Source organism: Athene cunicularia, assembly GCF_003259725.1.
Source record: "Athene cunicularia isolate RWA chromosome 1 unlocalized genomic scaffold, athCun1 chr1_part1, whole genome shotgun sequence".
In the NCBI taxonomy this organism is placed as follows: Eukaryota; Metazoa; Chordata; class Aves; order Strigiformes; family Strigidae; genus Athene; species Athene cunicularia.
Window position 1 is genome coordinate 82151254 of NW_020799091.1, and position 27511 is coordinate 82178764.

General features: G+C 36.1%; 1 protein-coding gene across 2 annotated transcripts in view; it reads left to right on the forward strand.

Moving 5' to 3' along the window:
• The window catches only part of CDKL5 (cyclin dependent kinase like 5), a 110856-nt gene that overhangs the window by 21220 nt on the left and 62125 nt on the right, over positions 1–27511 (forward strand). For both annotated transcript variants that reach the window (XM_026842661.1, XM_026842668.1), the window contains exons 2-3: positions 8123–8357; positions 8897–8931. In XM_026842661.1, coding sequence (XP_026698462.1) covers positions 8294–8357; positions 8897–8931 — 99 coding nt within the window. In that variant the 5' untranslated portion in view covers positions 8123–8293. The remainder of the gene's footprint in view (positions 1–8122; positions 8358–8896; positions 8932–27511) is intronic.

Consider the following 27511-nt stretch of genomic DNA (forward strand, 5'->3'; position numbering starts at 1 on the left):
TGGTCATAAGGTCTTAATGCAGCCTGAGCCACTTTGGAGATTAGGTTTCTTGACTTGGGTTTCACTTAACTGATTTATTCACCTGTGTAAGTTTAACAGTTTTATTTTTCAACAAGGAAGTGTGGCAAAACTCACATTTTATTTAAACATGGTTGGTGTTCAGTTACTCTGATAATGGACATAATAAAAATACCCTATGAAGTTCTAAAATAAGCACATTCAAATATTTTTAGTATTAATTGTACTCACTGTTATCTCAGAAATCTGTTAAATTGGAGCAAATCTCTTGTGATAGACTCACATAGAAATAGTAGCAATATCTTCCCACTCAGGTAAAGCTTTGTATGAAGGGATGTTTCTATAGGTTTCAATTTCCTTGGATTTTTTGAAGCAAGTTGCTTTTTGATTGATGGAGTTACTAAGTCTTTTTCTAATTAAAGAAAAAAAAGCAAACTGAAACAAAACAAAAAAGCCCCAACACTTCCCCCAAAATCCCCACTGTACGCCATTTGCTACCGAGTATTTTAATCACTTGTAAAGACTTTCATGAAAGAACCAATAATTAAAGCCTTTGAGTTGTTTCTTTAAATATGTTTCCTGCACATGTGCTTGCATACTAATGTGAATTTATTCTTCAAATGACCTGTCTTTGGGTATTAGGACAGTTAGTAATTGAATGGTTTCTTTTTGTCCTTTATTGAAAACTTCTGATGGCATTTTTTGTAAGGTTAACTTTGTCAAAAATGGCTTGGTATTATTTAAATAAAATGCTTCTGACTATTTGCCTGGAAAATGCATTGAGAAGAAATTATAATTTTATAGTGTAATTAAAATATAATTCTGTTCTCTTGCATGTATTGTATTTTCTTATTAATTTAGTATTACATTTGGAGGGGCTTCCCCCTCATATTTTTATGGGGGTTTTTCCCATGTCTTTTGGTATGTTTTTTTAAAGGAAAAAGTGATTTATTGGGTTTTTTCTTTTTACTTCAGATAGTGAACCAGTAATCTGTATTTAATGATATGTTTGAAGATTACAAGGAAGAGTAGTCATTGAGGTTATTTTGATCTGCATTAGAATGCCTAGTGTCAGCATTCATTTGCTATATATAAATACTTTATATTCACCTTTGCTTTTCTGTTCTTTTATGAGAAAGCTCCATCCCAGCCAAGGCCAGTTCAGAGAGGAACATCTGACTTTTAGAATGTGAAGGGGAGTTATTTTAGAACAATGAAGACAAAACTGGGTTGGTAGGAGGGAGAAAGTTTGTCAGATTAGAATAATTTTGGTCTTTTCTAGTTAAGAGAGTCTTTTTAAATCACCAGTATGCTTTGTGTGTGAGCGTATGAAAGATTTGGTGGCTGATCCAGTTAGGAATGCATCAGAGGACTTTTTTCTAAGTGGCCAGGTCTTCTGCATCTATTGTTCTGTCTGCTGCCAGCATGGTGGTATAGGATTGCTGATGCACAGTTAGTGGTTGCTGCTATTGTGGAGAGGAACCTAGCAGTGTGCTTTTTGGCAGTAGACTGCCAAAGAATAGAGGGACTGGAGAATGTGAGAGGCCCTTTTTTTCCACAAATACCCTGCTGAGCTCCAACTTTAGAGCAGTCCTTCAACTGGCTGCTCAGTGGTTCTAACATGTTCCCTTAAAGGTAATGTATTGTACTTTTCTCGGACAGGAACTCTCTCTGCTCAGAACTTTGAATGTACTCTCTTTTTTTTTTTTTTTTTTTTTTTTTTAGACTTTTATGCTCAACACTTTTTTTTTTCTTCTAAGCATGAATCTTCAAACAGGAATATGGGAATTGAGTCACAAAGTGAGTCCTAATGTGTAACTCTGAAAATAGTAGCGCTTTTTTTTTAATTATTAAAGATGAAAAAGCTATGCCTGTAATATTATTTTATAGCCTGGGGATTGAAAGACCATGGCAGGTTGTCAAAGATAGGATGGGACTAAATAGTAAGCAACATGACAAATGAATAGGATATTAATGGAGATTGGTGTTCTGAGAAGAGAGGGAAAGATTAAAATAAAAGAACCAACTTCTGAGGACTCCACTACAAATATTGTGTCAGATAAAGAAATACTATCTTATTCCACAGGAAGGCATTCTGTTATGAAATAAGACCTTATTTTATCTAAAAAAAAATGCCCAACTTTTTTTTCCTTGCCCACGTCTGCCTAGCAGTATGTCAGTAAGCAGAAGTGTGATTTTACTTCAACTACAAATGTTGGGCTCCTCTATTTGATAGAAGTGAATGTGTGTCAATCTCCTTGTGCCAGATGAAACTGCAAAGGCTTTGGATTTAAGAGGTTGCTGTTGAAAGTGTTAGCCTCTGAACACTGGTTGTTTTTCTTCAGAGCTGCTACAGGTATGGTGAAGACCGCCCAGTGTGCGTAAGGACCAGCATAAACTGCGTAAGAAACTGTCACACCCACAATAGATATATTTGTTAAGGTTCTTATTGGAGAGGAAGATTAAAATGGAAGCAAAATTGCCTTTCCTGTCCTTCTGTTATGACTCATGGGAGCTGCTTTTGTGCTCAAGCTTTGATAATCAGTCTACTTATTTGTCACTGTGGTCTTAGAAGCATCCTGCTAAGCACCCACTCTTTTGAGTTGGCCACAGCTGTTAGAGAAGCTCATGAATCCTGTGCTTTAACTCAGAGAAGTGAATTTAGTTCATATATCCAGGATGAGCTGAAGTTATTTTTGAATCTATGCTTGCATACAAAAGGAAGACTACTCAAGAGAGCAAGATAAACCAAACCAAATCGTTATTGGGGCCCTGGTCAGCAAGCCCAGTTTTCCTTTAGGAATATAACCAACATGTTTAATAGTTGGGAGCTGATTCAACACTTTCCCTAGTTGTGTGCTTGCTGCAGGATGGGAACTTTGTTCAGGATCTTCCTCTCTCTACCCCTGGTCCTGCTGCCATGGAGGCCTGCTGCCTTTTAGGCCAGTTTTGTGACAATGACTTCCCTCAATGTATATCTCATTCAGATGAGTTTGCGGGTTTCAGCATATCAAGAGCTATAAAAAAAGGAAAGAAAAAGGCAAAATAACTCTAAAACCCAACAATAGTGAAGTCAAGTTCCAATGATGTTATTAGCAGTCAATAAAAGCATGCTGAAGCTGAATTTTAAAAACTGTGTGCTTGTGCAAGCAACCTTGGTGGTTTTCTTTTACATAATTTATTCAAGCTTGATGGTTTTCTAAATTCTGTATTTATTTTCACCAGCTGTTCTTTTTCATTCCTCTTTTTTTTTTTATGAGCAGGGGAGGATAGATTGGATCCTAGAATATGAAAAATGGCTTGCTTAATTGCAAGTTCTTGTTGCTTTTTATCTTTTCTTAAGCTTTTTTTCCCCCCAATGTCCACACTGTGAGTTCCTCCATATTATGACATCTTGATCACTCTTCCTCCAGAACCTTGTCCCATTAGTTCTGCTGTCCATCCATAAAATGGAAGAACAACAAGTGGTATCTTTTTTCCAAATTTGAGTGAGACTGGCAAATTTTCACAAGCAATATGATTGTTGTATTTTATTGTATTTTTTTCCTCTCCATTCTCAAAGTCAGAATATTACTACTAGCTTCCTCCTCACAGCTGTTCAAATACTGAATTTGTTCTTCCTAATCTGTAATTCTTCACAAAATCCCTGGAGCATTCTTCTGGATCAGTAAATCCAGAAAAAATTCTCTGACTATTTTCTTGACCCTGTCATGTGTATATTCTGTTACAACACTGAATTAGGTGCTAGTAACTCAAACTAGGGTTTTCCTGGAAAATTTCAAGAAATAGAACTATGCATATAAAGGGGAGGAGAAGGAAAGGTGCTATAGTAGTGATACATCATGACTAATAGAGGTGGTGAATGTCTTCTTCCACGTGTGTACCTTGTACAGCCAAAGATCTGTCAGGGTTTGGGTTAATGCATAACCATCAAAAATGCTTATATGGTATAAGTTGTTTGTCTGTTTACTGACCCGCTGTTTTGTTAGTCAACAGATGAAAAATATAACCAGCCTATAGAAATACTTAACTGAATCTTCTCACTGAGTATAAGTAAGAAGTAAATAAGAAGGTTAAGTTTACTTGTTTTAGGAAAGCAAGAGGGCTGTATTACCTACTGGCAAGAAGCTTGTTTGAAAGCTAATGGATGACTTTGAAGTTTATTAGAAGTTTGTAACTGACTTCATCCAAGTGCAAATTGCACTTTCTCTGTCTTGATGTATGAAACAAACTGTACATTTGATGTACAACACATTGATATGTAAATCTGTATTTCTAGAACAGAGTTTAATTTTTCCAGATTTTGTGAAGACAAATGCCCACCTCAGGTTTTTTTTATAATTATCACTGTCTCTATTAAAATCTAACTATGTAAAAAGTGCTTCCTCCCACCCCACTCAGCTATTGATGATTATGAAATAATGTGTGGCATTTTTGTTTAGGATTGAGGCCTTTGAGTGAGCAGTTAAACTGAATGTGTTTGGATGATGCTCTAGAATTCTCAGTGTTCATGAAAGGAAAAGGTATTGGAGAAGAGCTAGGGTTTTTCCCCATTGTTTTAATTTAAATGTAAATGATTAGGTACTGTAATGCTGTATTAGTCCATCTGTTCATTCCCAGAATGCTTATATAGTTTTGGGATTTTATGTATAGCCTTACATCCTATTGCAAAACAACTACATTTGATTAAAACCTCACATTGTTACAGCTCTGGATGAAGTAATTTATTCTTGTTTCTTTTTGCTGAATTGGCTCTGTGTTTTGTAGAATGCCAAGGTAACATTGAAACTATCTCAGAGATCTGTTGGTTTAATTGATAAATTGTTGATGTACTGTGAATCTGGATTCTTCTGAAAGGGATGTTAGGAGAGTGAGTGCTTTCCCAACTGAGAACCTTTGAGAGGTAAAGAGTGGCCTTAATTCCTCTTATGCAAGGCTTATCATTCTAGCCAGCAGGCAACTTATTAAAACAGACCTATATGGTACTCAGTGCAAAGAATGATACGGTGGTTGCTATTAATAAGGTTTTCCTTGCTATTTCCAGTGTTCGGTTTGAAATAATACACTGTCTTCACAAAGTTAGAGAATAATGCAAGTTATGGGTAACTTTCTTGGACCTACTTTTTTGGTTAAAACATCTCAATTTTATTTTTATTATTACAGTTGCTCACTCTGCCGTTCACAAGTGATGTACAGAATTTGAGTTCATGTTACCAGATTCTCTGCAAGAATCAGTGGTTTCAAAAATAGTCTTAACAAGGCCAGTGCCTTTCGAAAAGCAGAAATATCCCAGAAAGTTCAGCGGGTGCTCCCACTGAGCAAGTATTTTTAGCACTTTCTTTTTAGTCTTTCAGAGAGATTTTGAAGGCAGAGATCTCAAACAAATATATACGTCTTGTCTAGGGATTAGATGGGTCTAGCAAGTCTGACTTCACTAATGTTGCAGGAGAGAACTAGTCTGAATTAGTGTCTTGCTTGAGGAGATGTGGCAAAAGAGCTGTTGTAAAAAGTGTTTGGGTATGAATCCATACTACTGCTTCATGACACTTGTCATCTTTTCATTAGCTCTCCTTTTCATTTAAAGATTAGGTTCTCATAAAGTGCTCTCAGCAGAGTTGTGCACAAAGATGACTCTTGAGCTAGCGCGAAAGAGGTGGGTCACTCAAGTACACTTTTGGGAGTCCCCCTATATGTGCATCTATATTACCTTTGCTGTCTGTCATGATGCACTTTGGGGAGAACTGTAGAAGCTGGTTTGTGTGTTTCTTTGGGCCCAGCGAAATGGCCTATCTAATTGTTACTAGTGGTGAATGAACATCGGTAAGTGAATTGACAGACTTTTTTTACCTTTAGGGAATTACATGTGAATGCTGCTGTAGATGTCGTGCATCAAGGAGCACCAGTGTAACAAGCAGATGAGCTTTCTTTAGCTCTTACTATTAATGAAGTAAAAAGGGAAAACTTGCATGATTGTGAGGAGAGGAAGGTGTGTAGTACTGGATTTTATTTATAATAAAAAAATGATACGTATTGAATATGCTTGCAGAAGCTGCAGGCCTATATAGCTGTAAGTAGTTTATAAGAAATTTAGAAACTATGAATGAGGGACAGAGGAAACTGCATCTAAATTTCTTGTTGAATTTTTGATCCATTATCTCATAAGCTTCATTACTATTTTGTCATAGATCTAAAAAGTATTGTGTACACTGTAGGACAGAAGGACAATGTATGGTGATAATAACAAATAAGTAATGTTATTGCAAACTAATTTCTACAAAGACTTGTCAATGAATAATGTTGGGAACTGAAGTAGTGGATTTGGGGATGTTATTGAATAGTGCTAATAGAAAACAGAGTGTATGTTTTCTGACTGTTCCTTTCTTTCCAGCAAGTATTTTTGAGGGTTTGAACGTGGCGGACCTGTTTTCTTGCGTCCTGCTTACATTATGGCATTAATGGTTCTTTCAAGGTCTCCAGCTGTATTTCTGTCACTCAGCTGCAGCATGGGAACAGCCTGCTGTGCCCATGTGCCTGGCACCAGCCTGTTTCAGTAGAAAGATGAAGCAGCTCAGTGCAGGCTCTGTTCTGATGTTGATGGGTGCAACTAAGCACATGCTCGTGCTTTTTCTAGGAGTTCTTTTTTTTTTTTTTTCAGTTTGTTACTGTAACCAGAAAGCCTGGACAAACAGCATAAAGGCTTTTGTGAGAAGTACATGCCAAATAAGACAGGAGGAGAGTATAGGGAAGGGAAAGGAAAGGGTATTTATACAATTCACAAGAGAAGAAAAAAAAAAGATTAATTAAAACAGTAAATTAAACCACTGAAATAATCCATTAAGGAGTGGGTAACTGTTTTGAAAAACTAACAACAAACCCCATAACCATCCCTTTAATTTGGAAGTCACTGCTTTGTTTTCAAAGTTTGTTTCCAGAATGCTGTGGTTGTTTAGATTGTTGCTTCTAAAATAACAAAACCCCCCAAATTATTTCCCTGTATCTTGCTGAGGTTACTGTCATTGTGATGTCCCTCCACCCTTAAGTCATCCTTTTTGTTGTGCATGACTTAACAGGGCGTTTGGCCAGCACCCCTAGCTTATGGTAAATAGTAATGAGGCTTTCCATGTGTGTGAGCTGAAGCCAGTATCATTAGGTCACACTCACCCATTACACATAAATTAATTAAATGAGTCCACTTCTATCTTGCTGTCATGTTCCTCATGAGTAGTCCTGTTGTTGGAGCACTGAGCTGTGGAAATGATATTCTTCCAATTCATGGTGAAGCTATTTTAGCTTTTTTCCCATTTTTGTGTGTGGAATATATGTCTTTAATATTAGTGGTAAAAATGCAGTCTGAATTAGCAAAACCAAACTTTGGTGTGTTTAGTTTATCGGATTTAGAAAATTATAGGAGAGATGGGGTGAGCCTAGAACAGAACACAAAAAACTTTGTTCTTTTCCCTCTGTATAGTTGCTTGATTTGACAAATTGCTTCACTGTTTGGGAAACATGGGGAAAAAAACCCCTTTTTTTTTCCCCCCTGTTTATTACATTGCCATTATAATGGGAATAATTTTCTATATCTGATTGCTAGTCAGTCTAGCAAATAATTTCCTTTATTTTCTTAAACAATCACAGAAAATAGTAGTAGAAGAATATTTTCTGTTTAGTGTTCTTTCTACCTTATCCTTTTTGTCATTGCAGTGAACAAGTAATAAATTGACTAAACACCATTTGTTTTTATACCTACCTGTCAATGTACACCAAGCTGAGAACATAAGCAATTATAGGTGTATTCTTGCTCACAGTGGTAATTCCTATCAACATTTTTGTTTGCTTCTGTCCTGTAGAAAATAACGATGTAAGTTAGTTACTATTGCAATAGACATACTAAGTATGGAATTACAAGGCCAGCTGTTCTGTCAGATACATGTTCTCAGTAGGTTCCGCCATTATACATGCTGCTAAACAGTCTTGATCATAAAAGAAGTAAATTAATTGTCTTCTAACAATTGTTAGACAATCTTGGTGTGATGTGTATATATACCAGTGCACTCTTTTACTGAAATAAATGAAGCACTAATTACATTTTCTCTTCTTTCTCCAGGAAGCTACTGGCTGCCTAGAAATTAAGAAAAGGTGTGAGGAGTCTGGTTAATCAAGGTGGAATTTTTTTTTTTTTTCCAAGAGCCTTTTCACAATTGCCTTTTGCAAAATCTTTGGACGCTCCCCGTTGTGCCATGTTTTGTGGCTCTCACCGTAAGAGGAATTTGTCTTGATGAAGATTCCTAACATTGGTAATGTGATGAATAAATTTGAGATCCTTGGGGTTGTAGGTGAAGGTAAGTAGTATCTTAATAGAAAATTAATTGGAATTTTATATAGATTTGGCTTAGTCCCCTTGATGGTAGTAAGCTTTCATTTGCAAAATATTGCTTGTATGCAGATCTTAAGAAATACCAGATTTTTTTCTCTACAGCTCCTTCTAATTCCATTCTCAGGCAGAAGGAGAAGTTTGGAAGAAGGAAGGAAAAGAAATGGGACAGTTTTGTGGTTGTGGGGGTTTTTGTGGGTTTTGTTTTTTTAAAAGTTTAATATATTAATTTCTCTTTAGTGATACTAGGGGAGATGTAAGTTATCAAACTTCTCTGCAGGTATATTTTTAAAAATTTCAGCATTTTAGAATCCATTTACTTTCAAACAATTTTTATAAAATTGTTTCAGTGCACAGAAATTTAGTAAAATACCTGTATGTGCAAGTTTGGGTAATAATACTGGGATCAGTATTATTTCTATAGCCAGGAGGTGACTGAAGACTGTTTTATGCTGCTTTTATTTTTTCTGCTTTGAAATGGTTTATCTCTTATCTTCTTTGTTTCAGGAGCCTATGGCGTCGTACTTAAGTGCAGACACAAGGTAAGTAAATTGCTTTAACTCAGGCATAAGTGTTGTTATTTGGGTGAAACAATGACTTTTGATAACTGAGATGTGACTATGTGTGCAATGTGGCAGCTGGGGTGTGCTTTTCCTTGCAGTCAGTTACTCAGTTTTCTAACTGCAATAATGTCAGAGGAAATGGCTACATCTACTACCAAACCTCCATTTTTTTGGTGTTTAATATTTATCTGAAATATATGAAGTATTAATCATGTTTCATGAATCTCAACTAAGAGTTTTTTAAAAAAGAAAAAAAGAAAAGATGTTTTGGAATGCAGTTTATGCTCAAACAGTCAATTAGACGTCAAATGAATTACCAAATACTGCTGTATAAGTACTTACCTGTCTTGGGGGAGCAGGAGGGAGTTGGATGCATCTGGAATTTCTACAAGGTGTTGGACAATCAAACTGCACTGGGAAAGCACTGACTTCTGTGCTTGTTGATTTTAATTTGGAAGAGGAAGAAGTAAAAAAGGAAAGAAAAAGCCCCGTTTCAGACAAAAATGAAGTCTGGCAACCTGTCTATACTATTTTTAACTACTGTTTAAGTTGGATGTATCCAAACTTGCTGCTCATCAACAGGGAACTCTGACGTAAAGTACTTTGCTGTCTTTCGAGCTACAGTGTAGTCATATAACAAAATTAAGTTATACTTTTCTGAAGCAAAGCATTTCAGAATCATAAAATGATTCATTTGTAGCAATCCAGGAATATATAAAAGTCTTTATATGTAGTTTATACCATTTTCTAGAAATAGTTAACAGTGTGCAGAGGGCCTGACTTCCTATAACGGCTTTTAACATGTACACAGAAGGACTTTTGCACAGGACATATATTTGGAGTGGCTTACACTATTATACTGACTTAAAGGAAAAAAAAATTATAAACTGGAAAGATCGTATCTCAAGCTGAAGCCTTGTCAGGCTTGTGGGAGTTTATAACACTCAATAGAATGTGTTTGGTAAATTGGATGGGTTAGGATAGTTACAGAATAATAATTCAAGGTGAATAGTTTGAGCATACTTTAGTAGTGACAATATAGTTTATACTAGGCAGCTCTCTTCTTTATGGAGGGTAACCTCCCATGTCTCAAGAAGTTTCTAGGATTTCCTGCATTATTGAAAGAAATTTAAGTTCTGCATATTTTTAGTTATGTCCTCATTTGAAAGAGTTTACAGTATAGTATAATGTCAGAGTTTCTATAAGAATACCTTACAGTATACCAGGTGACTAGAAAGGAAAGGCTTTTCTTTGGCAGGGAACATTGATTTTTCTTGCAGCCTGTGTAGGGACACTGAATTGCTTGTGAGGATCTAAATTTGTAGGTAGTTGCACCATTTTTTTTTTCCTGCAGCTTCAAGCTTTGAAACAACTGTATTGAAGTTCTGAAACAAAGTGGTATTTATTAAAACTTCTAGCATGTGGGTTTACTAAGACCTAGGGTTTCCAGTATTTGGAGATCTAAAGAAAAGGCAAGGTATATTGTGATTTTTAAGCTTACTGATTTGTGATCCTCACTTAGTTAAAAAAAACTGCACCTAGCCTCTAAGAGCAGGTGACTTTAGGGGCTGTTTTACTCAAAAAGAGTAACTATCTAAAAATTAAGCTTTGACATGCATCTGTTTTTCCCATTATTTCCCTGACTTTTTGTCATATTAACTTTTTTCTTTTACACCTTGGTAAAATATGTTGAGACACACCTCTCCCTAGCTCTTTTGCAAGGTACCACCTAGATTCAGAGCAGACATGTCCTGCTTGTTGCCTAGAAAACATTTGATAATTGCCTTGGGAGTTTAGTTCATGTTTAATTGTAGGCATCATAATAAATATAATTTATTGGTCTTTACGTTTTTGATGGATTTGGTTATTTTTTACCTGGCTTATTCCTTTTAAATACAGAGGAAAAGTAACTGTTAAGGAAGAGAGTTGGAGAGACAGTATGAATTAGAGCTTGAAGGTGTGAAAAGATGCTGCCTGTTTGCTCCTGATTTTCATTTACCTTAAGACAGAAAAGATCCAAATTATAGACAGAAATTTTAAGGTGGTGATATTAATCACTGATTAGAATGAGGATGATGAAACTGAAGTTGTAGAGAAACACTGTTGTAATGGGAAGGGAGAAAGAAAAGGGGAGAAGATTCTAATTCTTTTAATTTCAAACATGTTATAAACTAAAGAGGTAGGTTTTAGGTGAGGCCTAAAACCAGTCACTAACTAGCTCAAAATGGGAATTTCTACCAAACCATGGTAACAAAGATTGTGCATTAAGTTACTTGTGTACGAAGGAAGAAAAAAACATATTGCAGGATCGTATATGTAGTTGTTCTCCTTGATCAAGAACTGTTTTTTTAATGCAACCTTCCTACTTGTATAGGAAAACAAAGATTTAATTCACTTTCATGAAGTCTTAACAGAATTACCTGGAAATGCAAGAGCATGTGAGTTTTTTTGTTTGGCTGCTGATGGGATGGGCTTTTTTTTTTTTTTTTTTTTTTTTTTTTTTTTTTTTTAAGAAAGATGTTTTTCCACGTAATCTGTCTGTAGGTAGCACAGTTGAACTGAGTGCATTACAGAGTAAGTCTATTCAGCACCACATAAGAAACCCAGAAACAGTATAAAAACTAGAGAATGTTGTTGTATTTTTAATTTATGTATGGTATATACCAGGCCATCGTTGGTCATGTTCACTCAGCATGTAGTGCTTTCCTTTTTGTGCAAAGCTAGCAATTATGTCTAAGAATTTGAATGTAGAAGTATTTATATTCCTCTTTATGAACAGTGGTAACATGCCAGGATAAAATTCTCAGCTATTTTAAATCAATGTGTCTCCATTGTATTGGTGAGAGGGTAAATTCTGTGTGAATCGAGGAGTTGGCTCCTAATTGCAACCGTTTTCCAATATATAATCCACCGGTCGGTGCGTCAATAAATATGTAGCTTTTTGCCACAGTGTCTTTCATCAGCATGTGTGTATGGATTTAAATTGGAGAGAATGGCATAAGAAACAAATACCTTGTCATTTTTTTATATATGTTCTTTCTTTGCTAAGGGAACATTATCAGAAAAACTGAAGTAGCTCCTCCAGAATGACTGTGTTTACGTTAGTATATAACATGTTTTTATCACAAGTACTTTATTGCTAATTGTGGTTTGTGCATAAAGTTTACTTGTTTATCTGTGCTTTTTTCCTGATGTAACGCTAATACAAATAATGTTGAGATAAACCAGATCTGATGTTCTGAAAAGTGCTTTCCTTCCTTTTCTTTTCTTTTTTTTTTTTTCTTTTAGTGAGAGGACTTTTCATAAGGAAATATACTGGAGTACATTGGTTTGAAAATAGTGGAAATATATTTTATATTCACAAACTATTAAAATAGGCTGTCTTGGCTTATTTACTGGATCTTGGCTGTGTTTTCTGAAAAGAAAAGCAACTTGAACAGTTCGTCAGTGTCAGAGAACATGGCTGAGGAAAAGAATCTTTGCTTATGTTTAAAACTTGTCAAATATTTGACCTTTTAAATAAAACCACTATCCCCTTTGCAGTGTGGGCTTGCAGCTTCATGCAGAGTTATCTTTTGCTAATAGGGACTTAGGCACAAATGTTAGGAGGACTCTGACATGGGATACAAAGCTGATAGTACAATATTGTTACTTAATAAAAAGATAGGAGGGTGCTGTGGGAGAACCATAGGTATCCAAAGACAGGCACAGTGAAGAAGGAAGCTTAGAGGAAAAATTTAAGACTGAAAGTCAGTGTGAAAAGGGAATGTATTGATATACTGTGAGGTAATAAACTGTGTATATAGAAGGAACATTGAAAATTGTAGCTGCAATTAGGAGGAGTTTGTAGAAATGACGTGAATACATCCTTGGACGACTGAGATAAGCGGAGACTGTCTCTAGGTAGACAAGATGATGACACTGGAACAGGGGGTCATTCATTAGAATGAGGCAGAGCTCATCACAGGGCCAGGCTGGAGAGGAAGAAGGATTTATACTGGCAGGCAACCAAACCATAGCTGTTATACTAATGCTTTGAAAGCACTGATTTTAACTCTGGGTTAAGTTCCCATCTGCAGAGCATGCATAGTGCATTGCTTTATCTAACCAGGGTTTTATCAAAGTTCAGTTGAATGTTTGAGAAGAGCACAGATGCAAGTCTGTTAAAAAAAAAAAAAACAAAAAAAACCCAAAAACAAACCCAAAAAAACCCAACTTTTTTTTTTTTTTTCCTTCAGAGCAGGATTTCATTATTATCTGGTAAATAAGGAATAGACTGCATCTTAAGAAATGAGCATGAAATACCTAGACACCTAAAGCTGATCATTACATAAATAACAAAGGGTGGAAGCTGATGATTTTCCACTTTTAGACTTGCTGGTTTGGGGGGCTGGCAGAAACTTACAGGAAAGAACACTGAAAATATGTGAAGGGAAGGTGCCTATATACATATATCCGTATGTGTAAATTTATGGGGTTTTTTAGGTTAGCTAGGTGTGCAGGAAGGTGTGTGGTGATGCAGATTCTCTAAAAGCACAATAGAAATTTATGTATTCTCCTAGACTTGTCCTTTCTATTGCTTATGTGCTGTGTGTTACGAGAGCCCTTTGGAGCCTGAGGGAATACAGTTCAATGATTTAGAAATTGAATGCCCTTTGTTCTTATATGTACAACATGTCCTGTCTAATAAGATGGTTTTTCTGATCTTTTATTTTAGAAGTATGTCTGGTTTGGGTTGTTCTTTATAGTATGAGATATTTTTAGATAGACACCACTGAACTCCCTTATTAAAAACAAGCAAAAAGAAATGTTAGTTTACAGAATTATTTGTCCACTTCAGTGCATTGAAGAATAATGAAGAATAACCTTTTTAATAGATTTAATACTTCCAGACAGTTTCCTCTTAGTCTAGTATTTAGTTTTGTCTTGTATGAGCCTTAAGTAATACTCCTGCATTGTCTTCTGATAAGTCTTGTGTGTGTTTCAGAATATCTGGAAGAAATATTTACTGACCTCTTAAAGGTATAGTTTACCCATTAGAAAATATAATTGGATATGCATATGTAACAGAATAATTCGATTTAATTTTAATATCTTCCGTGTGTCTTATCACTAGATCTCCTACTGACCAGCAGGGTCACAGTTTCCTTAATTTTTCCTTTGATTCAAAATCCTTAGTTTCAAAGGAAAAATTAAGGAAACTGTGACCCTGCTGGTCAGTAGGGTATGCTTTTCTGTTCCTTCAGGTAGCTCATCTCCACTTTTGCACTCTTTGCACTCTTTGTTTGTGTTTGAGCTCAGCCAAGAATTCCCCATTTACCAATGCTGGCCAACTCAAGAAACTTTTCCCTCATTTCTGTGTGTTGGAGTGGGCCACTCCTATGCTTTGAGGAAGTCATTCTTATAGAACAGCCAGCCCTTCTTGACCCCTTTACCCTTTAGGGCGCTCTCTAAGCAGATCCTTGAACAAGGTGAAATCTGTTCTGTTGAAGGTCCAGGGTTGTGATTCTACTGTCCCTCTTTCTTAATTCTTTCAGGACCTTAAATTCCACTATATCATATTGTTTTGCATCATGAGATGCTGGTCTGTTGTAATCCCGGTAAGAAAGGCACTCAAGACTCTGTAAAATGTCATGTAAAGTGCTATTTCATTATAGTGTTAGGTTTAATAAAGTAAGAATGGTATAAGTAATCTTACATCCCTTTGGATGCTGGGACCCTTGAGTTGTGCAGCATTGGTTGGGCCTCTGATAGGGGTGGAACATACTGTGCAGACTGTCTGTAAGAAGGGGTTACCCCATTTTCATTATTCAAGCTATTACTGGATTTTCTTGTGAGACAAATATTAATCATTTCTACTGTCAAACAGAATAGAAGTACATGTGTGAACATGTGTGTTTGCTGTGCTTTTAGATTAAAGGCAATGCCACACAAGTGATATAACTGTGGGGGCTGATTGGGGGCTGCCTGCAAGCTCCACTGTTACAACAAGCTGGCTAAATGTATCCTGCAGCCAAGGATGTGGGCAGCACAGCTCTGGGCCTCCTCAGGTGAACTCTGATTTGGATCATGAACTGCTTGATCTACAATGGTCTTCTGGTCAGGGTGACTACACACTGTCACTGCCTCTTAGTTGTCATCAACTTTCACATTCCTATTGGTTCATTGGTCAGTTGTGTCAAGAAATTGCCTTCTGCATCTTCCAAAAAATCTGATTGTCTTCATTATGCTGTATTAACCTTGTAGCAGATGTTGGAGTCCTCTGTGAAAACTAGGCCTTTATTGTAAGGCATCTCTTAAGAAGGCTTTGTCTGTTTTGCTCTCTTGATCAGGTGCTTTGAAGCAGATGTCTGCCCTAATGTCACCTGTGCTGTTCTGTCTTCTAACCCTCATGCAAAAACTTTTTCATTCTTTTCTTACCTCTTTCAAAGCCAAAGACTTCCTTTCCTTCGCAAGAATCTCCTTGCCTTCTTAGCCCATCCTTCTCAAAATATCCTGAGTCTTTTTGTGGCACTGCTCCTATCATGTAAGCTACCCTACCACATTTTCTGTAATCCTTATAAGTGATTTCATCCTCTTGGATGACAAGCAATTCAGATAACACGCATAACTGTGCAATAACTCCTAGTTCCTCATATTTCCCATGATTCTTGCATTTTGTGTACAGACACCTGGGACCTGGTTATGCTGCTTTCACAGAGGGAACAAGAGCTTCATACTTCTAGAAAATTTGTGGTGTCTCTAATGTTATAAAAATGGGGTTCTGGAATTTGCCTGGTAGATGTTAGAATCCCTTTTCCAACTCATATATCTGATGATGTTATTAGCATTGTCTTACTGTTCTCACTGGAAATCTGTTAAGGATTCTTTTTGTGTTGGTGAGTTTCTCTTTAGTGTCAAAATGAAAAGGTAAGTGTGATTGTAAAAGTTGTGTTTATCTTCGCTGTGTTGTGTTTTCTGACATTCTTGCTTTAGGTCTGGGTTTTGAAGGTTCCTTAGCTCTTCAGCATGTGCTTGGACTGAAGAATACAATCCTCATTGCAGTTTATCTTGAACTATTTTCTGGTATCTTGTGTACTGAAATGGATGCAACTTTTTTTTTTTTTTTCCTTTTATTTTGGATTTGACTAATTTGACAATAGTTCCTGTTTGGATGACTGAGAAATGAAATTATGAGTAAATGAAAAATGAGTTCCCAAAACGAGCACAGATTGCTGTCTGTATTGTTCCCCCTTGATGTTACAGTTTTTTCATATGATGGAGGTAGTATGAGCTGCTTTCAGATTTTGGCTTCTCAGCTAGAGAATAAAGAGTAGTACCTGGTATGTGAACTCCAGAATACTAGCTATGCTGATTCGGAAGTTTCTGGTTCTTGGTGTTTATATTTCAGTAAACTTTTTGTAATACTGTGAGTTCAGGAGAGGTATTTCTATTTGCTTTTGACAGAGATAGATACAAGGTACAATACTGCTATTCAACATTTTAATGTCTGATCTGAAGGTAAATATGAAAGTACTGCTGTTAAAAGTTACGGAGAACAGACTGCAGTGGTAAGTGATAGAAGATAATAATGCAGAGCATTTAGCATTATGTGGAAAGTACACTCAATTCACACAAAGCATATTTTAAATATTTGTATTTCTTCATATACAATTGACTTTCAAAATTAGAACTTACCAGCAAAATTTGAATTATGTTATTTTGAGCACTCAGTTTTATAATTGCAGAGTAAAGCTGAAAGCTGAGTAATGCATAGACTTTTTCCAATCTGCTACCCTGATATACACAAGAATGGTCATTTTGAATCAGATGAGTTCAGCTAGCTCAGTATCTTAAAAGTGACATTGTTAGAGGTAAACAATGAATTAAGAACAGAGCAGGCATGTTGTGATATTCCCCACAGTATTCATTGGTACAGTGCTACTGGAAACTCATTATCACCAGAATATTCTAGCACAGATTATGCCAACAGTGTATTTTTTATTACCTTATCCTGTGCCTAAAGCCATCTGTCCTTTAAATCTACTTGCCTGTGCGACTGTGTAAAGCATTAACTGATATTTCTGTATACTGTCTTCTGTCCTTCTGCATTTTTTTATATACCATCAATTTACATATAACTATCCTTCACCTAAAACCATGTTAAAAGTACAGTGCTAAATCCTACTGATTTATGTTTAAGATGTCACACATTCTGTCATTGTTACTATTGCTATCTCATTGCTGCCTCTTGGGTACGTTCCCAAATTTCTTTCTGCTCTTTTTCTTTGATTTTTTTGTATGTAATTAAAAGCAGCATTGCTAATTTTCTCTACTAATCAAATGTGGTTTGGCTCTGTGGCAAGATTTTTGGTTTGAATCATGGCCAAGGGCAAATCTCTGTGCGGTATACCATTTTCTTTCAGTAATGGCAGCTTACCTATGGAGAATCATTGCACATAATGCTGTTGTTCCTCAGGCTAAAGCACCAACTTGCTGATGTGCTTTTGTGCCAAAACTTGTGCAAAATACATATAGTGAACATGAGACCTGTATTGAGCTTCTGAGTTAAATGGAATGTGCCAGTAGTAAATGTTTGCACTAGTCAGAGTTGGGATCTGTCTTGAGTATGTTATGAGGAAAATAGAGCTATTAAGCAAGTTGGAGAGCTGCAAATCATATTAACTCTTTAATAACCATTTGTTTCAACTCCACCATTAGGCAATGAATAACCTTTTGAATTCCTTACAGAATTCTGGTTTGAAATACTAGGTATATAGTATTTCCTTCCTGGGCTTCCATACGCTGCTTCTATTGCATTCCCTTGAGTGCAGCAGTGAGAGGCGAGCTTGTTTAGTGCTAATTCACTTCAGTGATCACTTTACTATTCTAAATGCCATACAGTGAACAACTATAATGCTGGTTAGATGCTAATATGGTATTGAAAATTTCTAAAGCTTTCATTTTTCATTGATACATTGTGGCACTTGTCTATACCTGAAGCCGATCCTCTTCCATAGTCCTCTCAATTCCCTGTGGCAGGGGGAAACAGACAATCAGGGTAGCATTGTAATAATATGTTTTAAATGCCACTGATGTCAATGAAGTTCTGGTTTATATTGAAGTGGAAGATTCCTATGTGTACTGTTATTACTCCAAAGATCAGATAGTTGTGCAGAATGGAGGGTAGAAACTAAGTTGCTGAGATTCCACACGTTGAGAAGACTGTCTCTTCCTCACCTCCCACGCCCAAGGTCTCTGTGTCACAAGATTGCTGCGTTTTATTTCTTTTCCTCAAGTCTCTGTTCTCAAGTCTATCTGCAGGTTTGGTTTTTTATTGTTTTTTGGGGTTTTTTTTTAAGAGAGTTATTTCATGAGGTATGTCTTAATAAAAACCATAAAACCATTAAAGCACTAATTTTGAGGAAGCTATTCAACTCTAAAATGACTTACCCAGTGGAGAAAAAAAATTCAATCTCTGGTGCTGTCCCAGTTTCCTAGAAGTCTGAGTCCTCAAATTATCAGAAGTAAACATTTGTTTTTCACACTTATAAGGCTAAATAGGATGAGAAGATAAAGCATGGTAGTCCCAGGTCTCCTTTTGATTGCTTCTGTTGCATTGTGTTGTCTTCTGTCTATTACTTCTGCTATACATTACTATGGTATGCTCTATTACAAGCATTTTAAAATTTGCTTTTATATGAACCCTTGCTAACTTTTTCAGTCACATGCAAAGATTTCTTTAAGAGGACCTGGCCATGTTGTATAAAGCAGGCTTGAAAATAAATGCGTTAAATATAATGGTTTTTGTTATTCACATTGGTCAGTCTATAGCCATATCAATGGAACAGTGCTGTCTTGATGTTTGCAGTTGGGTTGCTTCCCTCTTGGGTCTTTCATGATAATACAGACTGCTATGTGAAAGGTCCCTTATAGGAGAGTTCATTCCCTTACTCCTTCTTTGTACTTGCCACATTATGAACCCTGCTCAGATGTGGGTGGTAGTCAGTATTCAAAACTGGCATTCCTTCTCTGCTTTCTCCTGAGGCTGAATTAGACATGGAAGGTGCAGGGGAAACATGAGAGAAAGCTTTCAGAGGGGAGAGCTTGCTCTAGAAGGGGATACTAAAATATTTTTTTTTAGGTGTGTTGAATTTAAAGGTGTAGAGTGTGAGGGTGTTACTTTGTGCCACAAATCAGGGTGGATTGTTGGCTTGGCCGTTATAACCCTGGGTAATGGAATTTCGTGCAGCACAAAGCTGGGATGCAGAGAGACCTGATGCTGCAGAAGATCTTCAGAACAAGAAGGGGGAGGGAAATGGGTGTTCATCCTTATATTCCAGAATCAGGTAACTGAAGGAGGTATAGAAGCCTGAGTTAAAAATAACGGGGATGGTTCATCTTACCTTGGGAAGGATATGTGAAATGTATTACTGATGATTTTCAATTTAAATAAAGTCAAAGTAATTTGTTACAGTCACAGTATCTCAGATCAGTATTTCTTTTAGTCACTCAGCTTCTTCCAGTTTGTCACACTAATGGCTCTAGATTAACCAAACATCTGTTGCACTTTTTGTTTCTTAAAGAAACTGTGTGTCTTTCTGATAGTCTTTTATGTAATATGTTGCATGAATTCCTGCTGTGGGTACTGGTTTGACTAACTGAAAGGTTACTGCTTATGCTGCAAAGAACACTTTTCCTTGGAAGATTGCCAATAAACAAACATGCTTCTAGTAGTTGCTGCATACTTCCATCTGCAAACAGATTATATATCATTACACTTGTAATAATACAGGAATCATATTCAGACCTGCAGCAGTGTGTTCTGTGGCTGCCTGTAATGGCTCATAATTGCAAACAGCTTGTACTGCTATATCTCCTTCTAATGCACTTGTAAGTGAAATCTTATTTTTAAGTGTAAATGTGATGAGCACACAAAGCAAGACTATCCATACAAATTATTATTTCTTGCAAAAAGTTGAAAATTCTATGCTGAAAATTAAAGTTGAAGAACACTACTACAGTATTTCTTAGAAGCAGCAGCAGAAGAAATTGGAATAGATGAGGATTTGAGACCTGATGTAGGGTCTTGGATCATTAGGAAAGTAGTGGCGCGGGCTAGGGAATTTATGGTTAATGCAAATTAATATATGGGAGAAGGAATGACATATGGTTAATTATAAGACTACATCTGTAGTAGTATGAACTTGCTTGAATATTGGATTACAGTCTAGTCTTTGTAATCAAATTGCAAATTACTGTGTAGCATAATTGATGCAAAGAACATTGTATTTCTAACTTCTAGGCTAATTGTTTTCCTGCAAGGGATTCTTGTGGACTTGTTAAACTTTTGTAGAACACCTGAGTAGCTCTAAGAGCACTAGTTTAATCACTGATCTCTGGATGCTCCATGTATTTAAATAACGGCCAGTAAAACAGATCAAAATTCAGTGTTCAAGAAAATAATGAATGTAGATTATTAAATGTACCATGATAAAAGTGTATCTGTATCATCTAGCTGGCTTTCAGAATTATTTGTAGAAGCCATGTTGATCTAAAATGTTACTTGAATATGCCAATTACATTAACTTATTTTCTTAATTTTTTTTTTTGTGAATTTAAGTCCTTTTTTTTAAGCCAGGAGTTCTGAAAAATGAACATTTGACAGTGTGGGTAACACATAGACAATAATAATGAAAACTGTCCCAGCATTTCACTTTATCTGAAAGCTATAGGCTTTTCTTGGCACTTTTTTTTTTTCATCAGTAAGGATTACAGTCTGTTTTAAATAGTCAGTTGTCCATCTGAATGTTCTGGTTAAAGCAATTTAATTTTCCATGATTACTCAGTTCATTGTAGCTCCTAATTGGTGGAATGCCCTCCTAAAAATATGGAAAACTTTATATTATTTTTGAATAAAAATTCCTGGAATAAGTAACTTCTTTTCAAGTATAGTATAATGGTATTTACTTTTGATTCAAAGCCTGGATAACAATGAATAGGGAAAAAAGCAAAGTGGGTTTCACTTTACACATTTCAAACAGCTGTAAAGTTATAAAATGTGTAAAATTTCATACAAAGAACTCAATAATTGCACTTACTGTATGTGACGTTTGATCTCAGCTAAAAGCCTATGGGATTAGACAAGCCTGGCATCAGAATATGGTGATCAAGAAATTTTGGATACAGTGGGAGCCCAGACTGAGCTCTAGAACAGAGGCCATTTTGTTAAGGCTACATAGTGCTCAATCTTTTCTTCAACTGATAGCAGTTATTACAGGTTTGCACAGAACTGGAAACATTCTTTATGCAGTATTACAATTACATGTATTACAATTATGAAACTCTCCAGAACAGCTGCTTCTGTTTTGCTGCATTTGGCTGCACCTGGACAATAAAGCTCCATGAGTCTGCTGCTTGCTTTTGATAAAGAATAGTCCAATTACATGCTAGCTTCTCCTCTTCTAAAGGGTATCTGTTTAAGCTTCTTCTAGTTTAATAGGAAACCCCAAACATCCTCTGGATTTATAAAGTATTTGCATTTTTATTATCCCTGGATTATTTTAGCTTAGATTGCTAAATTAGGCCAATCTTCATGCAAGTCATTTTTAAGTCCTTAAAACATAATGGCTTAAATTTGCCCATTATGAAAAATCACCCACTTTATGGTATTCTATTTTAATTTTTCCAGATGTGTAGCAAAGTGAGGATTTGTTTCTGAAGAGCACAGGTAACTCTGGAAAGATACCAACTTTGCTCTCAAGTTTATAGTTGCTTGTGCCTTAAAAACTTTGAGAAATCATCTTCTGTTTCTTCCTCCATATGAATACTAATTTCTGTAGAGTACTGCAGCATAGAAGGGTTAGTATAACAAAATTAAGTGTAAATCTTATGGAAAGGGAAGGTGAATATTTGCAGGATCTTGAAGTGGAATGGTTGTACTGACTGACACCCATTCTTTTATCTCATTCACTTGTACCCTCATATCTACACTCTCAGAAGTATGGAGGTGCATGTGTGCCCATGCGGGCAGTATCTCCAGTGTGCAGGATGGGGGACAGGGGTAAGTAATGGTCAAGTTCCTCTTGGTGGTGATGACAAACTAGTTCTTACATCTTTTGTATATATTTTATGTTTAGAAGTTGTCAGTTGTTATGGGATGGTCCTTTGCCTCAGTCTTGCTTACTTTAACTTTCATGATCTGTTTTTCCTTGTTTGGAATTTGTGTTTGAAATGTATGTCTATAATCCATCTCCCTAATAGGATAACAAGAGAGAGGCTGGTATATATTGTAAGCTGCAGCCTTGTTGCCATCCTCCTGTTGGATTGCAGGGTTTTCTTGTAAGTCGGCTGTGCTGTGACCTTCTGGGCTTGGCATAACTTTTTACTTGATTTTACTATTGGAGCACCATCCTGGGAACAGTTTTCTGTTATCAATAAAAAAATATTCTTGAAACCTCGTTGTGCAGTTTCTTACAGTTCTGCATGCTTGTGTGCATACTCTCTCAATGCCTCCCACAATATCCTATTCATCCTTACCCTGATGTGTTGCATAGTTCCACAGCAGAAACAGGGCACACAAATACATGTTCTCTGAAAATTTTGTTGCTATTCTATTTTCAGTTCGTAGTATAGAATTGTGCTGCCTCATTGACCAATTATCAGTTGACCATAAAATGCTTTGAGAAATAAAGCTTAGTTTGGGTGCTGCTATATCTCCTAATCTTTCAGTCCACAAACAGTCTTTGTAATATTGAGAACTACTTCCCAAATGTGTGTTATGAAGCATATTTTTACATACAGTTCTAATAGCAGAAGATTACCACAGATGTCAGTGTGGTGTAAATGAGTTGTGAAGCAGTTTTCTTAAACTTAACCTTGGCTGAACAAGGTTACCATCATTATCAATTTTCCTTTTGGCTGTAGAGAGACTTTTCTTTAAATCGTGAGGGGTTTGGGTATAACAGAGGTAGGTGACACTTATAAATTCAATCATGCACTGAGGTGTGGAAAAATTAAATACTATAAGACCAAAAAAACTTGGTTGGCTGGTTTCACTTACCTCTTCTTTTGACAGTACACATCTTGACCAGGAGGCAAGCTATCTTCTTGAAATCGATTAACATTTCCAACAGAGATGGAGTAATGCCATGTTTATGCACAGTAATATGTTACAGGCAATGCCATCTGCAGAGTAAAGCTGACTAGCTGCAGCTTCTACAGGATCAAATTTCCTGTGACTGTTTGTGTGAAAAATTCGTCTGAGTGGTGTGTACCTTTTTTTTCCTCCCTCAAAGCATCAGCTGGTGAAGAACAGTGTTAAGAAATGTATACAGTATAGTAGACAAATGGACTTGCAGCCTGGACTCTAATTTTGTCTTAGACAAAAGAACCTGCTCTACTTTTGTCTTTCATGCTCCTACCTCTGTAAATGTTGCTGTAGTGCAAAGGAAACAAAACTACTTGGGGAGCTAAAAAGAATCAGTAGGAACTTCATGTCACAATTAGGGAGAGGCCAAATAACATCTATCCCATGGACACTGGCAGGTTTAAATAAAATTAAAAAAAAAAAAAACAAAAAAACACACAAAACAAAAAAAAAAAACCAAACCCCACAACCAAACGGTGGAACAGCGTGGTAATTCTGTTTAGAAATTCTGGAATGTAGTGCCCCCTTCATCCAGGTTCTCCAGAGCACATGAAATAGAGACTGCAAACCAGATCTCTCAGATGATGTCAGTATTAGTGAAGCAAATCAAGGGAGATCAGCCTGTCTGTAGTATTTCTTACTTTCTGTTCACTGTGGTTCTCAATGAAATTAATCATTTTTAATTTATATTACTGAAGATTAGCTTCTGTTGTTTGACCAGCATCTTTTCTATTTCACATGTGTACATGTACAGAGCCGTGCACAAGTGGATACACACACACATTTGTTAATGAGTTACAGTGAGTATTCTCTTCTGGTGAGTTCTAGAAACTGATACTAGCCTGTTCCTTCTATTGCCTCTTAGCAGATTTTTTCATGTACTAGTTAGCACACTGTTATGCTGGTCCTTTTTATGAATATGAGAACTGAACACTTGTGCCTCAATCTGAAATGCAAATGGCAATGATTCTGTTGTTTATCAAAGTATTCAGCAGGAGTGTACAAGTCTTTAACCAAAATCTGAGTGAAAAACTTCACAACTGAAAGCCTCTAATTATATTTTTTTTACCTTTCACTTGTCTCTTTTTCTGAAAAATTATCCTCATTGCTGAAGCATCTTGTGCATTTTCCTTAAACATGTTTATATGAAGGCAGGCAATCTTTTACTACCTCTGAGATGCTTAAAAAAAAAGTGAAAATGATGGGTCTATTTAATTTTGTTATATCTATTTTTACTTTAAGTCCTGGAATTTTTCAGTGGGAGAATGTGCCTTTTCTGAAAATATCTGGCTAGGAATCAAATTATAAGGGTATAGCTTATTCTTGCAAAGAATAAAAATCTGTGGAAAGACAAAAGTAAAGGAATAACTAGGTCCAGGGCACTCTCTTCCATGGATTTGTTTGGTTTTTTCCTCTTGATTTTTAGGTTAGTTTAACAATTAATATTCTGTAAGGCCACCTTTTTCTTTTTTGAAGAGGTGGTGATAGTTGACTACTCACACTATACTACGTGAATGAAACCTGTGTGAGGAGACTGATTCTTTTTTTTTTTTTTTTGTAGTGAGGATTTTAACTGGATTTAGAGTAATTAATGATGCACTTGTTACCGTTCCTTTATATTACTCATCACACCCAGAGCTTTGACTATATAATCTTATATTGTAATTTAAAAAAAAACAAACAACAAAAGAACAAACAAAAAACAAATAAAAATTCACATCCAGAATCATGTTATAATGAAACCAAGTCATATTTAGTACATTCAAACACAAACACTCGTCAGCAAACTGTGGATAGAGCTATTGTTTATGCTCTGTACCAACAGAAGGCTTGCTACTATATGAGTTTACAAAGGACAGAAGGCAACCTTCTTCTGAAGAAGCTTTGTTTTCCATATCTGTATCTAGTTTAGACCAAGTACTGCAACAAAGCTCCAAGCTTACTTGTATAGTTTTAACTTCTGGATTTTTACAGTAAAGATAAATGATTTGTATTCCCCTCATCAAATCTAAAGTAATAGTACTGTTATTAAATATTAATGAGAAATTTTACTAAGTAAAAGATTTGAAACTTTTACTCCACAAAGAATCCTAAAGCTTCTCCAGTTGTTACTTTTTCTTTTACTTCCATTTAAATGAATCTTTATAGTGCCTTGAAACTGAGAGAAATACAGCTCTAGGAGATCAATATATAACATATATTCTAAATCCATATTTTTGCTATGACAACCTCTCATGTTAATCTTTGTGCTCTTACTCAAGGATATTAACTGAAATGTTGTCTGCAAGCTTAATATAAGACAAGGAGCTACTTCGAACAGGCCTTCTTTGCAAGTTATTTAAAGCTTTATTGATCTCAGGTAGTACCTTCAATTATACCAGGAAAAGGAAATGCAAAGCTTGTAGGAGATATATTTATAGCTTCATGAAGATACTCACCATAGAACATGTACTTTATTATCTAATGTGCAGATTAAAGAAGAAGGATGAGCTTTAGAAATTCTGATCTTGCTGCTAGCTATGCCATATTGCTTTGTGGGATGTGAGAACTGACACTACACAGTTACATTGGCAATGGAGATGTTCTTAATTCAGTAACACAGTTGGGAATACTTTGTTTATATTTCTAGCATGTGTATTACAAACACAATCCAATGGACTGTGATGATATTAATATAGCAATGAAACTTAAAGAATACTGATACAGAGAAGATAGTATCGCTGGACTTAAAATATTGATCACTTTCTAAAATGTACCTTAAAAACACATGCATGCATATAAGTTTGTGCATGCATGAAAAATCAGACAGACAGACAGAAGGGTTGTGAAGTCAAGTAACTTGGATGGAATTAATCTCACCCACAGTTTCAGTGCGTAGGTCTTACATAACTGATCTCCCTAGTCTATATAAATCGAGCGAGTCCAACATCCAAAAAGCAATTCTTACCATCTGGAAATTATTAAAATCAGTAACCTTCTGGCTGAATCTTCTCTCCCTCCCTTGCTTTTTTATTAGCTGTGGCGAAAGCTTTGACAATGCACATTGGATATGTAACTCTTAGCTGGCTAAATTTAAATGACATGGACTCTACCTTTAGGAAATATTTGAGGTTTTCTGTTGATTTATTGAGTCTTTTTAAACACAGAGTATACTTGTTCTCTGTTTAAATTTAGCTTTGGAGATTGTTATTTCTATTTTGGACTCGAAGAAGGGCTTCAGTTTCTTTTGCGTGCACCAATAGTTCTAATAAAAGAATGCTACCTTTTCCCCTCAAATACTTCCTTGCTTACATACACTATGATAAACTTACTTTTTTGCACATAATTTTCTAGACTTCTCAAATACAAAATTCATCATATAACACCATATGGATACCCACGCAGTTGTCACACAGCTGTCAGCTTCTAGTATTTGAGATGGTGTAGCTAGTAACCTGTTGCCTTCATCCTCCGTGTGTACCAGAATGCTGTGGAATGAGATTCATCTGTGGTTTTAGTGGGTTTGCAGCTATTTCTGACTTCTCACCATTCCTCTGCTTTCAGTAAAACTGGTTCCACTAAAATTCTAAATGTTCGCAGGTTCATTTGCTTATTTGTCTTGCTGGTTTTAACACTGAGTCCAGGTACCTTATCCCAGTTCTCTCTTCCAATCTGTTTTCAGCCCACATTTGTCTACCTTCTTTTCCTATTCTTTTCAGTCTGTGTATTCTCTGGCCCTCAGCTCTTCATTCTGCACTTCTTTATCCCCTCTCCTCGCATATGTTTTCCAGTTTGGGACAATAAACTTGGTGAGATCAAGACACTGTTTTCCTTCCCCTTTTTCTAAGAATTATTTGTTTGCCACGTTTGGGCAAACCTTCACAGTGAACCCAAATTCTGCGTGATACCTTTTTTTTTTTTTAATTGTGGCTCAGAAGTGCATGTGTCTGTGTAAGATCTAAAAGTGGGATGTGTTAGTTTTCTAGGTAGGAACAATTTTTGTTAGAATAGCTTTTCTAAATCTTCCTGGAACTTGTGTGATGTGTAGAGACTTTTTTCTTCTTTTTGAGATATAAGAGAAAATATACTGATATAGTCATGAGTCTTTGGATGCTGCAGAAACTGCCTGAAATAAGTCCATAAACTCTCTTTCTTAATTTAGTGTCAAAACTGAAATTTCATCTGTAGAGATGCTATTTTTATGAAGACTTAGATGCTGTTTCTTCTTCATCTATTGGTAGTAACAGAAGTCTTCCTAGGGTACAGATTTCTTTATTTCCTCGTCTATGTTCTGCTTCTTGAATGAACTAAATTACCATGCAACTTGCGTAGAGGAAGACCTCCTGTTCCTCTGGCCTCCCCAACAGTGATCAGTAAAACCTGTGTGTGTGAGGTACAAATCTTGCCAGCTGTCTTTTTTTTAAGAAGTTTGGATTGAATTTTAATTCTTCA